Genomic DNA, 14,996 nt, shown 5'->3' with positions numbered 1-14,996 from the left:
CCCCAAAAAGAAAACACAGCAGTCAGTACAAATGATTTAATACATGAATTCAATATAATTTTCGTGTTAAATAGATTTTTTTCTAAACTTAAAAACTCAGGTTACTTGCAAGAAGGAACCAATTTATAACTATAAAATATATATGCCTTCATGTTTCTCCACTGCTCTGCCAACGATTTTTTCTTTTGCTAATTTAAAGACACAATTATATTTTAAACTTATTCAAATGTGCATATATTTCCTGTGTTACATGCATTTTTATTTTTATTTTTAGAGATGAGGTCTTACTATGTTGCCCGGCCTGGCCTCGAACTCTGGGCTCAAGCAATCCTCTCACCTCAGCCTCCCAAGGAGCTGGGACTACAGGCATGCCCTAACATGCCTGGCTCCAAATGCAATTTTTGATAAAAACCTTTAAGTAGTGGCTCTTTGGCAGGAGACAAACTACTTCTAAAACAGAAAAAAAAAAAAAAAAGACAAAATAACTATAAATAGCATGAATTTGGCAGTGAACTTAAGGATAACAACTTAAAAAAGAAATGGCAAGGATAAGTTCACGAAATGTTAGTACTCCAGTAACACCTTTAGAAAAGCAGTCAGTTTTGGCCGGGTGTGCACCGGTGGCTCATGTTGGTAATCCCAGCACTTTGGGAAGCTGAGGCAGGTGGATCACGAGGTCAGTAGTTCAGGACCAACCTGGCCAAGATGATGAAACCCCATCTCTACTAAAAACACAAAAACTAGCTGGGCATGGTGCACTCCTGTAATCCCAGCTACTCGGGAGGCTGAGGCAGAGAACTGCTTAAACCTAGGAGGTGGAGGTTGCAGTGAGCCAAGATCGCGCTACTGCATTCCAGCCTGGGTGACAGAGCAAGACTCTGTCTAAAAAAAAAAAAGAAAAGAAAAGCAGACAGTTTTATGCCTTATATAATTTTTGTACCTATGGGAGAATTCTCAAAACTACCCAACTAACTCTGTTTTTATTTAAAGGTCTGCTTGCTTTCCAGAAGTATGCCATAATCAACAGCACCACAAAAGCTAAAGAGTTGGTAATAACTTCAGTAAAACTCAAAGTTTTAAACATTTCGTATACTTAGGACCCTACTATTTCTAAGCACCAGACTGAATACAAATTTAAAATTAAAAAGAAAAAAATATATATAAGGAGATATCACAACTTTATTATATATAGTTAATGTGATGAATTCTGTTTTGGTGTTATGGTGAACTGATGCTATTTCTACAAAAATCTTAAAAAGGCTTAAAAGCTATTTTACATATCACTAAGAGTCTGGTAAGAAAATGTTTATGACCAGGGAAAATATTAAATTTATAAATATGTACGTACTTGAATGGGCTTTCAATAGACGTTGTTGTGACTTTAAAGTGCTTATATCTTCTGGCATTCATTCTTTCATTTGTAGTAATACCCAAACATGATATCTAAGAGGAAAGAAAAAGCAAACCATTATTCATTATTCTTTTTTTTTTTTTTTTTGGACACAGGGCCTTCCCGTCACCCAGGCTGAAGTGCAATGGCAAATTCTGAGCTCACTGCAACCTACGCCTCCTGGGTGGGCTCAAGTGATCCCACCCCCACCACCCTGCCCCCAACCCCTACAGGCGCAGGCACCATGTGCGGCTAAGTCTCCCTTTTCTTTTTTTTTTTAAAAAAATAAGAGATAGGGTTTCACCATGTTGCCCAGGCTGATCTCAAACTCCTGGGCTCAAGTGATCTGCCCACCTCGGCTTCCCAAAGTGCTGGGATTACAGGTGTGAGCCACCGTGCCAGGCTGCAAACCATTATTCTTTCTAAATACTTAATGTAAAAAAAATTAATTTGAAGACAACTAGGATAAAGATAAAAACAACAAAGTCTGTTTTCGGTTTTCCATCAGAAAATCATCAAAGCTAGTTTACATGATATCATTTGACTGTGAAAAGTAGCCAGTTAAATGTGAAAAATATTTAAAGATAGGTTACTTGATACTGTGCATGGATAGACACTATTCATGCACAGACAACCTCCATATCAGCCTAAGAATGAGCTTTTAAAAATTCTTTTTAAAAAAAAAGCTTTTGAATATTAGTATTTGTGAGTAAAAATACCATTAAAAACACAAGAGTGAGGTAGAAAGGAAAACTAAATTGAAAAATAAAATTAATCCTTGAAGAGCAGGAGTGGTTAGGAAGATAATATATTATTATCTTTTATGCAAGGATGGAAAAGTTTTCAATTAGTGCACTAAAAAGAATGCCTTTGCACATACCTGGTACATCTGACACATGAGTAATACAGCCACCCACATGAAGTGGAAAACACTGTTCAGGAACATCCAAAACATCCAAGGTGAACACGTGGCAATCTGGGTAATATATGTCCAAAATCCATCCTTGGTATAAGTGGTCTCACAGTGGAGTCCCCAGTCTAAAGCCAGAACAGAAGTACTTGTATTTACTCAATCTTATCATCCAAGCACCTCATACAGGCATTTGTGCTGGCACCATTTAGAAAACATAGTCAAACGGTCTAGATTTAACTGATGACATTCAATAGCAAATGTTTTTACACTCTTAAATAACCCTATTATATCTCAGCAAAAAAACATAAAGACAGAAATGGAAAAGCAGTAGCCAATCTTAAAAAAAAATCACTGTATCTTCAGAATAAACAATTTTATTTGATTGGTATTGCATCACACAATACTTAAAAAAACATTTTCTTTACAAAAAGAGGATATATGAAAGAGATTTTTTTGAAGGAGGGCATATAACATTAACAGGATGGTGACATGGGCGTTTTTTTTGAGACAAGGTCTCACTCTGTCACCTAGGCTGGAGTGCAGTGGCTCAATCAAGGCTCACTGCAACCTCGACCTCCTGGGCCCAAGCAATCCTCCCACTTCAGCCACCTGAATAGCTGGGATTACAGGCATGCACTATCACACCCGGCTAATTTTTGTATTTCTTGTAGAGACGGGGTCTCTCTCCCTATGTTGCCCAGGCTGGTCTCAAACTCCTGGCCTCAACTGGGCCACCCGCCTAGGCCTCCCAAAGTGCTGGGATTATAGGCAATGAGCCACCACGCCCGGTCAAGGTAGGCTTTTTCTAATGCAAGATCTCCTGCTCTTTGAGAGCTGCTATAAAGTACTGCTGTTGTTGACAAGAAAGTGTTCTCTAAGGTGTGCTGGGCCAGAAATGAGGTCAAGTTCTTTGAGACCAAATCTTCCTATTAATCTTTAACTGAGGTGGTAACCTCCCTTGGTTCATGAGGGCAGTAACACTGATTATTTTTAATATCTGTGGGGCAGGAAGACTAGAAAATCATCCTTCCAAGACTTCTATTTAAACCAGGATCTAATACATCATTATGCTAAGCAACACCAAGCCCTGAGGCATCATAAGTGATGTATCCTCTTTCCAGATTGCATTCTCAATGCGATAAAAATCTATTTAACACGGTGGAACCCCGTCTCTACTAAAAATACAAAAAACTAGCCGGGCGAGGTGGCGGGCGCCTGTAGTCCCAGCTACTCGGGAGGCTGAGGCAGGAGAATGGCGTAAACCCAGGAGGCGGAGCTTGCAGTGAGCTGAGATCTGGCCACTGCACTCCAGCCTGGGCGACAGAGTGAGACTCCGCCTCAAAAAAAAAAAAAAAAAAAATCTATCATTTCCTTTAAGGTATGAAACCCACAATGGAATAACAACTTCTTATTAAAAAGATAACTTTTGATATTTACTAATACTCTCTAATAGGCAATAATTATACCTACTTTTCAAAATATTTCAAGTTCTCTGCAAATTTAATTTTAAGTATATTTTCCCAACTGCTTGGTGAGAAAGAGAACTAGGACAATCACTTAATCTATAAGCTACTATAGTAAAGCAAGCACATGACGTGGAAAATGTTGATGCATTTTACCCAGAAGCTTCTCAAAGCCTATTAAACCACATGTTTTCCAGAGGACACAAGTATTAAAAGGTGGTTAATTGCTAACTGTTTGTTTATACTGTGTATTGGACATAATTGATAGAGCTGTATCTTTTTTCCCTTTTGTGCTTCATAAGGTATCCAAACCATAATTTTATTTAAACAACTTTTGTCATTATAGTAATTTGTTAGTATGGTAAGTATAATCTGAGTATGCAGAAATTTGTTTTAAAAAGACAAAAAAAGAATTGTACTCACAAGAAATACAACCATAAATCATCCAGCAGATCATAAAAAGCAAGAAGAATAGGTAGCCCATAAAATATCTATGGTTGCCTGCACCTGAAGAACGACACAGAAGCAAGGTTTTTCAGCTAAGAAAAAACAACGGGTAATGCACCTTTGAGGGGTATGCCATGAAAGGTGTGCTACAATTGTGATGATAATCACACATACATTCATTATTTTATAAAGTGGTTTTCTGGAAAAATGTTTTAATAAAAATCTTACGGTACGAATGTTTAAAACTACACACAAAGATATAATGATGACAATGGTGTTCAACTCCCAAAGAACTAAATAAATCACAATTCTGACCTCTAATCCTATTCTTTGTGAGGTTTAAAATAGCCCTATTTTACCTTTTCTTTTATAAACTTTACAATCCAATTTTTCAAAGGTTTCTCCTCAACAGAGGTACACAATCTTTGTAATGTTTCTTTTCTGTCACCTCATAAAATCTCCCGGGCATCTCTCAAACCATGTAGTTTATCTCCTTAGACTACACCATTCTTGAACAGTGAGGTGTGTACAGTTCTTATCTGTCATTCCTCTTTGCCTCTGCACATAATATCATTTCAAATATTACTACCTTCATCTCTCTAGTTTAACTAGAAAAAAAAAATTTTTGTCTCCTTATCAAGAGTAGGTACCAGATAGAACTGACAGAGAAAAGATATCAGGCACTGATTTTGTAATTTTTTCCCTCCCTCTCTCAACTGAGTTGCTGTGTTGTCAACCAGAAGATAATTGGGGATATGAAGGGTCGAGTAATAAACTTTCTACTGCCTACTTTAATATTATACTTTATTCATTATCTAAAGTAACTTAAATGAATGATATATAAGAAATTACTAATATAACTTACCTACACAGTTACCCACCCATGGGCAATGATGATCAAATTTTGCTATACAGCGGTTGCATACACCACAATGTTTGGACCTCACTGGTTTCCGTATCTGTTAATAGGCATGTTAAAGGATTATGAAAGGCATTGTACTAAGAGAGAAAAGCTGAATATTTATTTTCTCAAAATATAATTATAAAAAAAATAAAACTATATATTTCAAACAAGATTATATCAAGGTTTCCAAATGAATAAAACCAAAAATCAGTATTGTTTTGTTTAATAAAATTTCAACTGCAAAAACAAAGAATAAAAGAATGAGGCTACTCTAAAAAATATGCTCTCAAGAATGGAACTGAACCATCAATTTACAAAAACTAAGAATTACACACCAATTTGATGTGATGAATGATGCTATGTTTAATTCACATCCCTCAAATTTCTGGGTAATAAAAACACATCAATCTCCAGTCTTCTAAATGATGTCCCATTATGATTAATGGTTATGATGTTGGTTGTTTTTCAATAAAATAAAATTATTCCTTACTAGGAAGGTCAGGCTAAAAGTGAATTTAAAAAGCTCTTGAAATTCAAAATCATCAATAAAATATTTGTCTTTCCCAAATTAACAAGTCCAGCAAAAACCAACATATATACATCTACTTCTCTTCAGTAAAGTGCCTTCTGAGATCTCAGATTAAGGTACAGCATTTCTCCTGCTGAAATGTATGACCATATCTAAGAATGCAGAACATGCTTAAGAAGTCACCATTTCTTGCAAAAAAAAAAAAACCACATAAAATTCATTATTCAGTTATTGACTGGCAATAAAGAATTCATGCTTATGATGTCTTGTTTTTCAAGCATTTTGAAATGGTTTTTAAAACCTACATTACTCTAAATCGGCCAAGTGAATACAAAAACTCATTGGTGATCTTCAAAGGGTTGGCAGTCCTAATGCTAGATATATGATAAAAGAGCTGGAGTTATTAACTCTTGCCAGAAAAAAATTTATAAATACACTTCAGTGTTTCAACAAAAGCACTGCCATTTCTCCATTAGTTTGCATAAGGTTACACACTATTTTGAGGTACAAAGGAAAAGGCACAGTGAACACACAGTTCTTACATCTACTAAAATTATCTCTGGAATAAAGAAAAGAGTAAGTTACTCTTCACCACACTTGTGAGATTAAATCTACTTAGAAGGCAGCAGGATATTCAAACAACTTCTATCCCCACTTCCAAACCTCAGGGGCAACACTAGTCAAAAATCTGAAAAACAGACTAACTGGCTAAGGCGTGACTTGGTCTCGAGGTTCCTGGGATCACTTACAAAGTAATCCTTTTTTTTTTTCTTTTTTTTTTTTTTTTGAGAGAGGGTCTCACTCTGTGGCCCAGGGTGGAGTGCAGGAGTGCAATCACCATATAATTCATTTTTAAGAAAGCTCTGATCTACAAGCCTTAGGGACCTGTCTACTTACCAAAGTGAAGCATACCCATATAATGACAACTACCTCTGCTGATTTGCAAGATTTTATAATAGGAAATGTTCTTTCCAACAAGAAGTATGTGGCTTATAATACATAATAAAACATTTATGCTATGATGACAAAATTAGTCTTATTCTTGCCATCAAATGTGTATTTGACAATGAAACTGCTATCTGTATTGAGTGACTATATAATTTGTTTGCCATATGGCAAGTACATCAGCACTGCATACTTTGTGGAACAGTGTATTTCCACAGAAAAGCAGTATATTAAAACATTCTAAATACTAAGAAAAAGAGTATCAATCTTATAAGTTACCCATTATAAAACATAGCAACAAAAACTTTTCAGAATGTCTGAATATACAAAAGAATCTAGTTGGTATCCTAAAGTTGCTACCAAACGTGAAGCTGTATATATTTTGAATATTCAAAATCATAACTGGTCAAAGAATATTAAGTGTAATAAAGAATTTGCAGAATTAGAACTGTTTCAAAAATTCATTCCATAATCCTAAATGAAGTCAATGACTTTATTATTAATCAGATGTTAAGACATGAGCTCACTTGCAGTTTATAAGTGTAAAAGGGCAGTTAGTTTTATGTATGACTTTGGACTATTTCAATTTCCATGTAGAAAAACATAATTTAAGCACTGTGGCAGTATATCTATTTTTCACAAATACTAATAATAAAAACTAAGCGAAAAATAATTAAAACATAAGAGTATTATCCTACCGAATGGCTCACGCCTGTAACCCCAACACTTTGGGAGGCCGAGGCGGGCGGATTGCAAGGTCAGAAGTTCAAGACCAGCCTGACCAATGTGGTGAAACCCCCGTCTCTTCTAAACATATAAAAATTAGCCGGGCATGGTGGCACGTGCCTGTAATCCCAGTTACTCAGGAGGCTAAGGCAGGAGAATCACTTGAACCCGGGAGGCAGAGGTTGCAGTGAGCCAAGATCACGCCACTGCACTCCAGCCTGGGTGATACAGTGAGACTGTCTCAAAAAAAAAAAAAAAAAAAGAGTATTATCCTACAGAAAATTGATGTCTATAATAATAAACAATCCAACAGTACTATATCTGACTCATTAATATATACTAGTAATTTCATACATATCTTTGCCTATGACCTGGGTGAGGATGACCACTTTAAAAATCTGTGATAAAACAGTGTTCAAAGTTACATAAACATTCTGATACCAAAATAAAAATAAAAATAAAAAACCACCTACTCAACTGAACTTGTTTAGAGGCCATGTTGTCTTAACAGTTATCTAATGGATATTCCCATGTGGCTTTTAAATAGAAGTATACATTTTCTCAGGTAGTAAAGAAAGCAATCTATTAGGGAATCATTATAAACCTTTGATCTGAAATATTTTCTTAGTTTTTAATTTACTGAGTAACATTTTAAGCAAGAGAAAGAGAAAGAGAATGAATACAAATAAATGGCACCTCTGAATCAAAAGTGCAATCAAGGCCTATCATCAGTGAATAAGCGCCTTGGGAAGGAGACATCCTTTAACGATAGGGAATGTGTTCAGTGAAAGAAATTCTTCCTTTTCCCCACACCCCATACCCGCTATGCTATGCCACTGTCAGGAGGAAGAGAAGGGAGGGAAGAACAAAGAAGAAAATACTACCAAACAGGTACTGCAGAATATACTGAGGTCCAGACTTCCTGTCTCTGCAAGTTCAACTATTGTCTGTGAATTAAAAAAATAATATTTAATTCAAAACTGAACAATGCTCACCAACTCTTTTGCCATCACTATGAATCAATAAACATGATTTTCATCTTTAATTTACTGAAGTTTTCAGTTCAAAAAGAGAAATAAAATCTTTTGTTTATTTACTGCTATTTCATTGCTGTAAGAATACAGGGTAGCAATCTCTATGCTGCCCAGAAAAAAGGGGATTAGACCAAAAGAATCTGCCATTGTGTTAGTCTATCGTGGACTGGAATAACTCATCAAAAAAAATTTTTTAGAGACTAAATAAAACAGCTCTTAAAATAATCTAAAATGCTTCTAGTCCAGTTCTGTAAATATACAACATTGTTAGATTATAAAATTGGTTTCTAATAACCTGCATTATAAGAAAGGGATGCCCTGGATGGTATATATAAATATTTTAGCTATTGGGACAGTATATCTGCACTATCAACCAATTTATTAACCTTCTAGTTGACATAGTCATTCAGCAAACATCTACTGAATGCAAATTATTTCCTGGAGATTTACAGAGATGTTTAAGACACTGTATTCACCCCTCAAAGCAATCACAGCAGTCTTGTAAGGGAGGGACAAATGAAATTATAAAACATCATGGAAGTGTTATGGACAGGCATCACAACAGCACCAAGGATGAGCACCAAATAAAAGATACATAATCTCAATTTAGCTTAAAACTTCTTTATATTCTAAAAGATAGTTACTTCCTCTGTACTCTAATGTCTGCTATAAATACTAATAATTTGGCAGTTAAACACAAGTGACTTAGTTGGTATTTTGCTACCTTTTTCTTTTGCTCTTCTGTTGCTTTAATAATCCCTGGATCTGATTTCCAAGATTTTCCAAAATTGTAGAAAAGTGCAACACTATTGGCAAGGAATGGAAGATGGATAAATAAAAAGTTGAGATGTGCCTAAGGTTAAGGAATTTAAAGAAGCAATGATAAATGAATTACTATTATATATAAACTTATAATCTATAAAAGTTTACAAAACACCTACCAGTCAAAAAAAAAACAAGCTGTTTTGTATGTTTATAACTACATATAAAAATAATGTGACTTCTTTATAAATTTTAAATCATGTAGACTTATCTGACACTTTAAGTTAGTGAATATATTAAAAATTCAACGAAAATTTTAAATGACTAATTTTTTGACAAAATGAAGGCATTTCTCATGTTCAAAGTTACTAACATATACTTTATGTATATGCATTGCAATCTTTATGCATCTACCAAATACTACAGATATCATACTCATATATTTAAAAGATTGCTTTTAACTATAGGAAAGTAAAAAAAAAAAAAATTCTCACTTTTGCCTTTTTTTGAACACACTGAAATTAATTTCAGAAAAAATATAAGCTTGCTTAAAACAGAAATCGTTTCTATGCAACAGTTTATATGTTCACATTTTTTCTATCTCATAAAAACATAAAAAATACATTAGGCATTTATAAACATAAGTAAATTATCAAAAAACAATTTAAATAACACTATAAAAATAAAGCAATGTTGCTACAGCAATATATTTCTGAGACACAAAACACCAGGTACACTCAAATACCATTTGTAAGATTTTATGTAGATACAAGTATCATATAAGAATTTCACAAGATTTTTTGACATTATCATGTGTACCCACTGTTTACATTCCTCATGAAGCACAGATAGAAAAGGAACAGCTTCTTGAATGAAATCATTCTACATTTGTTTGGAAAATACCAAAACACTCAATAGCCACTTGACATACAGGAGAAACAAAAGACGAAAGAAAAGATTAGTTATTATCAACCGGCATATTCAGAAGTGATTTATCTTTTCCTTTTTTCTCCAGTCCTCTCTTTTCCCCCAACTTTTTCCAATCTTATTCCACAAAATATACCGGTATAGCCAGCGGAGAGTAAATAAGAAGTCAAACTTTCAGCTGTTTATTCTGGAGAATAAAGTGTGTAGAATGCTAAGGCCTGACATTACTCAGGGGCAGCACTTTTATTTATCACAAGTTTTGAAAAGGTGCTAACATGTAAACAAATAGGTCAAACTCTCAGGACCTGGATTAAATTGGCAGGGGGTCAGTTCAATATATGACTACATATTTGAAAGGTATATTAAGAAATTCAATACTGAATGAACTTTAAAAATGTCTTTCCTTGCTCTTTAATGATAAAGAAATTAGGTATCTTCAAATGGTAGACTGAATTTAGCTTTAGCAATAGATTAGATAAGCTAATTTTAAAAATTTAACTGAAATAGGCTGGGCGTGGTGGCTCACACCTGTAATCCCAGCACTTTGGGAGGCCGAGGTGGGTGGATCACCTGAGGTCAGGAGTTCAAGACCAGCCTAGCCAACATGGCAAAACCCTGTCTCTACTAAAAATACAAAAATTAGCCAGGCATGGTGGTGCATGCCTGTAATCCCAGCTACTGAGGGCGCTGAGGCAGGAGAAGTGCTTGAACCCGGGAGGCAGAGGTTGCAGTGAGCCAAGATCACGCCACTGCACAGCCTGGGCAACAGAGTGAAACTCAGTCTCGGGGAGGAAAAAAAAATTAACAGAAAAAATAAATTAACAGAAATAGGCACACTCTACAAATATATGGCTGTTTTCAGTATTAATTTTATTATTAGAGAAAATGAGAAAGCACTAAAAAAAGCAGAAAGACAGAAACAAGAACTCTACAACCCAGAATTAAACCTCTTTTAATTTTGGTATTCTGCATTTTTAATTATGACTGGTATCATAATGTATCTAATTATTAACAATATAACATATTAATCACCAACTATGTGCCATTTAAGCAGCACAAGAACCCTATGATAAATCCTGCTATTATCCCCACTTTACAGATGATACAACTGAAGCAGAAGCTAGATTGTCCAAGATTACAGTGAGTTAGAGGTAGAGCAAGTATTAAAACTCAGACTTGTATGACCTATGCTATTCGGCCTCGCCAAAGTGCTCAACACAATTTTCTATGCCAATAAATATTATGAAAACAATATATTTAGGTATGAGCATTTTTAAGGCTTGAGATATAAATATATAGACACTTTTATACTCTTTTCCAGCAAGATATACCAATTTATAACTCCACTAACAACACATGACTGATTAGTACATTTGCATTGGCAGTAATCAAAAAATGCTGCCAATTTAAGAGGCAAATACATGCTATTTTATTATTTTAATTTATATTTTTGCTTTTATGTTTAAACAGCCCTCCAATTAAAGATAAGTATTTACCATCAATGCTTTCACTTAAATGTTTATAGAATCATTTTGTACATTTAATTCTTTAATCTAGTTGGATGTTTTCTTGATGTCTGCTATGAAATGCAACTCTCATTTTATTTTTAAACAAATTTATCTAACTAGGCTTTCTTTCAAAAATAGAAATTCATACACTAAACTTATTTACCATAATACTCAGCAAAATGAATTTAAAACAGTAAATCAAACAAACCAAGCGCCCCTCAAAATAATGGCAACAACTTCGGAAAGAGGACAGACCACATTGCATCATAAGTTCAAAACTGAAGGCCACAAAAAGGTGATGATTCTGGTAAGGCAGGCTGCCTGAGGTAGCTTCTAACCCTGCTCTACTGTACTAATAGGATGAAAAACTGTAGATGAGAATTCTCATCCATTTCACCCTGGCCCTTTGCTATGGACTAAATTGTGTTTCCTCACAATGCATATGTTGAATCCCTAACACCTGCAATCTGACTGCATCTGGAGATGTGGTCTTTAGGAAGCAATTAAGCTTAAATTAAGTCATAAGGGTGAGAGCCTAATCCAATAGGATTGTGGCCTTCCTTATATAAGGTAGAATGAGAGATTTCTTACTCTTTCTCCTCACCATGTGAGAACACAGCAAGAAAGTCATCATCTGCAGGATAGGAAGATCACCCTCATCAGAACCCAAACATGCTGGCACCCTGATCTCAAACTACCAGCCTCCAGAACTGTGAGAAAACAAATTTCTGTTGTTAAACCACCCAGTCTTTAGTATATCATTACGGCAGCTTGAACTGACTAATACATACTCCACTCCTCAGTCCCACTCAATTGGAGAAAAATAATTGAAATGGTGAGTAGATAATTTGAACAAGTCAGGAAAACCCCTTCAGGAACATAAGTCCCTGAATACTACTGCATGGCTTCCACTAAGTATCAAGAAAAACCAAGGCTTGTCATTAATAAGGTGACTTAACAAAATTGAGGGGATGGCTGGTGGGGGATAATTTCAACATCATTCTATCTCTAAGGCTGCAGAGAATAAAACCTCAGGAAAAACCTTCAGCAAGATCTTAAGACAGCTAAACACAAGTTTCCGAGCAAGAATTTACAACTGAGCTCTCTTTCAATATCCCTGTACCAAATAGGTCAGGAAAAACTTCAAAGATTGCTCTACAATATTATCAGAGAAAACATAAAAGTCTGAATATATTTGCCCAGGTCAATCACAAGCAAGATGAAAGATGAAAAGAAATGGCATAACAACTATGCTAGAGTACTTGAAAACAAAACAAAAATAATAAATCAGAAAGAATGTGCACAGTATTCACAAAGCAAATAACCCAGTATGGAAAGCAGCAGCAAATTTGGACAAACCCAAATTAAGGACAAAGGCAAATTAACCAAAGATGCTTCATAATTAAATTAAAATATAAATCCTATAAAAGCTTAAACATAAGATCATAAAACAATTAGAACCAGATGAAAAGGGTGATTCTAGAAAAAAAAAAAACCAGATCAAATGAAACCATTACACAATATATGAACTAAAAATTTATAAAGATGAACACAAGGAGGATAAAAAGACTGACAATCAGTAAATGAGGGAAAAAAGAAAACTCAAAACAATAATTAGAGACAAAAACTGGACATGGTGGCATGCACCTATAATTCCAGCTACTCAGGAGGCTGAACCCAGAAGATCACTTAAGCCCAGCACTTTAAGACCAGCCTGGCCAATACAGTGAGACCTCCGTCTCAAAAAATAATAATAATGATGATAATAAAGATTAGAGACAAAAGTATGAACACAGATGACAAACATTAATTGAACACATGGATAGTTTTATCCCAGTAGTAGTAAATACATCAAATAGAAAAGAATTCAGAGATCCTAACAGAAAATTTCAGATAAAAGGAAAGAAAACCTTCATTTTTATAAATTACATATAGAATATACAAATATAACCTCCATTTTAAATACTGCATCCTGAAAAGACATACTGTATATTAAGAAAATCTGAGGGACAATGATTAACATCCTCTGAAACATACCAGTTGTTTTTTAATCTCAATGGTAACAAATGTGTTCTTGAGTAAAAAGTTTTTTAATAGAGACAAGGTCTCACTCTGTTACCCAGGCCAGAGTGCAGTGGCATAATGAGACCTTACTGCAGTCTCAAACTCCTAGGCTGAAAGGGTCCTACTGCCTCAGCCTCCTGAGTAGCCGGGACTACAGGCACGCACCACCACACCCGGCTAATTTTTTTAGTTTTTGTAGACCCCATCTCTACTATAAAAACAAAAATTAGCCAGGCTTGGTGGTGCATGCCTGTAATCCTAGCTACTTGGAAGTCTGAGGCACAAGAGCCACCTGAACCTGGGAGGCAGAGGTTGCCCTGAGCCAAGATCACGCCACTGCACTCCAGCCTGGGCAACAGAGTGAAACTCTGTCTCAAAAAAACAAAAAAAAACTAAATCATTTTGAATGTGTTGCTGAGCTGCTAGTAAGAAAACCCCATGGAGACCAGAGATGATAAACAAACACAAATCTAGAGGTAAACTGGTTCAGAAATTTAGTGTCCACTCTTCAGGATTTGCTTATCCCTATATGCTATATGCTATTTGCAAGAGACATTTTTAAAATTCAAGGCCATAAATTATTTAAAGCAATACTAATTAAAATAGTCATTGCTAACGCTTCTTACCACGGGTCACTATATCTTTGATAAAAGGTTCAACTCATTAGAAAGAATTCTAAACTTATACATTCTTAATAATGAAACTCCAAAATACGTAAAGCAAAAAAACTGACTGAACCACAAAGAGAAACTCCTAAATACAACAACACAGTAGAAAATTTTACCATAGGTCTCTCAATAAATGACGCTGCAAATAGATAAAAATTTGGTAATGATATAGTGACTTGAGCAACCTAATTAAGAAGCTTAATCTTCTGTATGGAATGCAGCTGAGGTAGCATATAAAATGTTACTTTCTAAACTTAAATGTTTCTAATAGAAAATATCAATGAAAACTAAACAATTTAATAAGCTGAAGAAAAAACTAAACAAGCAGACAACAGGAAATAAAACATACTGAAAGTGAAAATAGAAAGGATTAATAAAACCTAAAGCTGTTTCTTTAAAAAATCCAATAAAATAGAGTAACTAAAAAATATCTCTAATTAATGCTAGGAATGAGAGAGGGGGTACAGCAGTTGAGTTTAAAAAAACAGAGAGAATGTGGCACATTTGAAAACAAATGGACAAATCACTAAAATATATAAATATATAATTCAGTCAAATATATATTACAAAATTCTTAAACATAAAGCAAATTCCAGCTAAAATGATTTTAGAAAATCTAATAAACATGTAGTTAATAATTTCAATTTAACCCAAACCCTTTCAAATAACATAAAAAAAGAACAATTCTCCACCCATTTTGAGACTATCATGTTGAT

At 34.7% G+C, this 14,996-nt stretch overlaps 1 protein-coding gene across 1 annotated transcript in view; it reads right to left on the bottom strand.

Moving 5' to 3' along the window:
* Nucleotides 1–14,996, bottom strand: part of ZDHHC17 (zinc finger DHHC-type containing 17) — a 91,370-nt gene that overhangs the window by 2,879 nt on the left and 73,495 nt on the right. Inside the window, exons 11-16 of the mRNA XM_025402061.1 lie at nt 9,076–9,200; nt 8,202–8,264; nt 5,079–5,172; nt 4,190–4,273; nt 2,271–2,428; nt 1,349–1,443 (exon numbers count right to left, since the gene is read on the bottom strand). Coding sequence (XP_025257846.1) covers nt 1,349–1,443; nt 2,271–2,428; nt 4,190–4,273; nt 5,079–5,172; nt 8,202–8,264; nt 9,076–9,200 — 619 coding nt within the window. The remainder of the gene's footprint in view (nt 1–1,348; nt 1,444–2,270; nt 2,429–4,189; nt 4,274–5,078; nt 5,173–8,201; nt 8,265–9,075; nt 9,201–14,996) is intronic.

The sequence above is a fragment of the Theropithecus gelada genome, chromosome 11, assembly GCF_003255815.1.
Source record: "Theropithecus gelada isolate Dixy chromosome 11, Tgel_1.0, whole genome shotgun sequence".
In the NCBI taxonomy this organism is placed as follows: Eukaryota; Metazoa; Chordata; class Mammalia; order Primates; family Cercopithecidae; genus Theropithecus; species Theropithecus gelada.
Note: the sequence above shows the minus strand (reverse complement) of the source record. Positions and strands in the feature narration are given on the sequence as shown.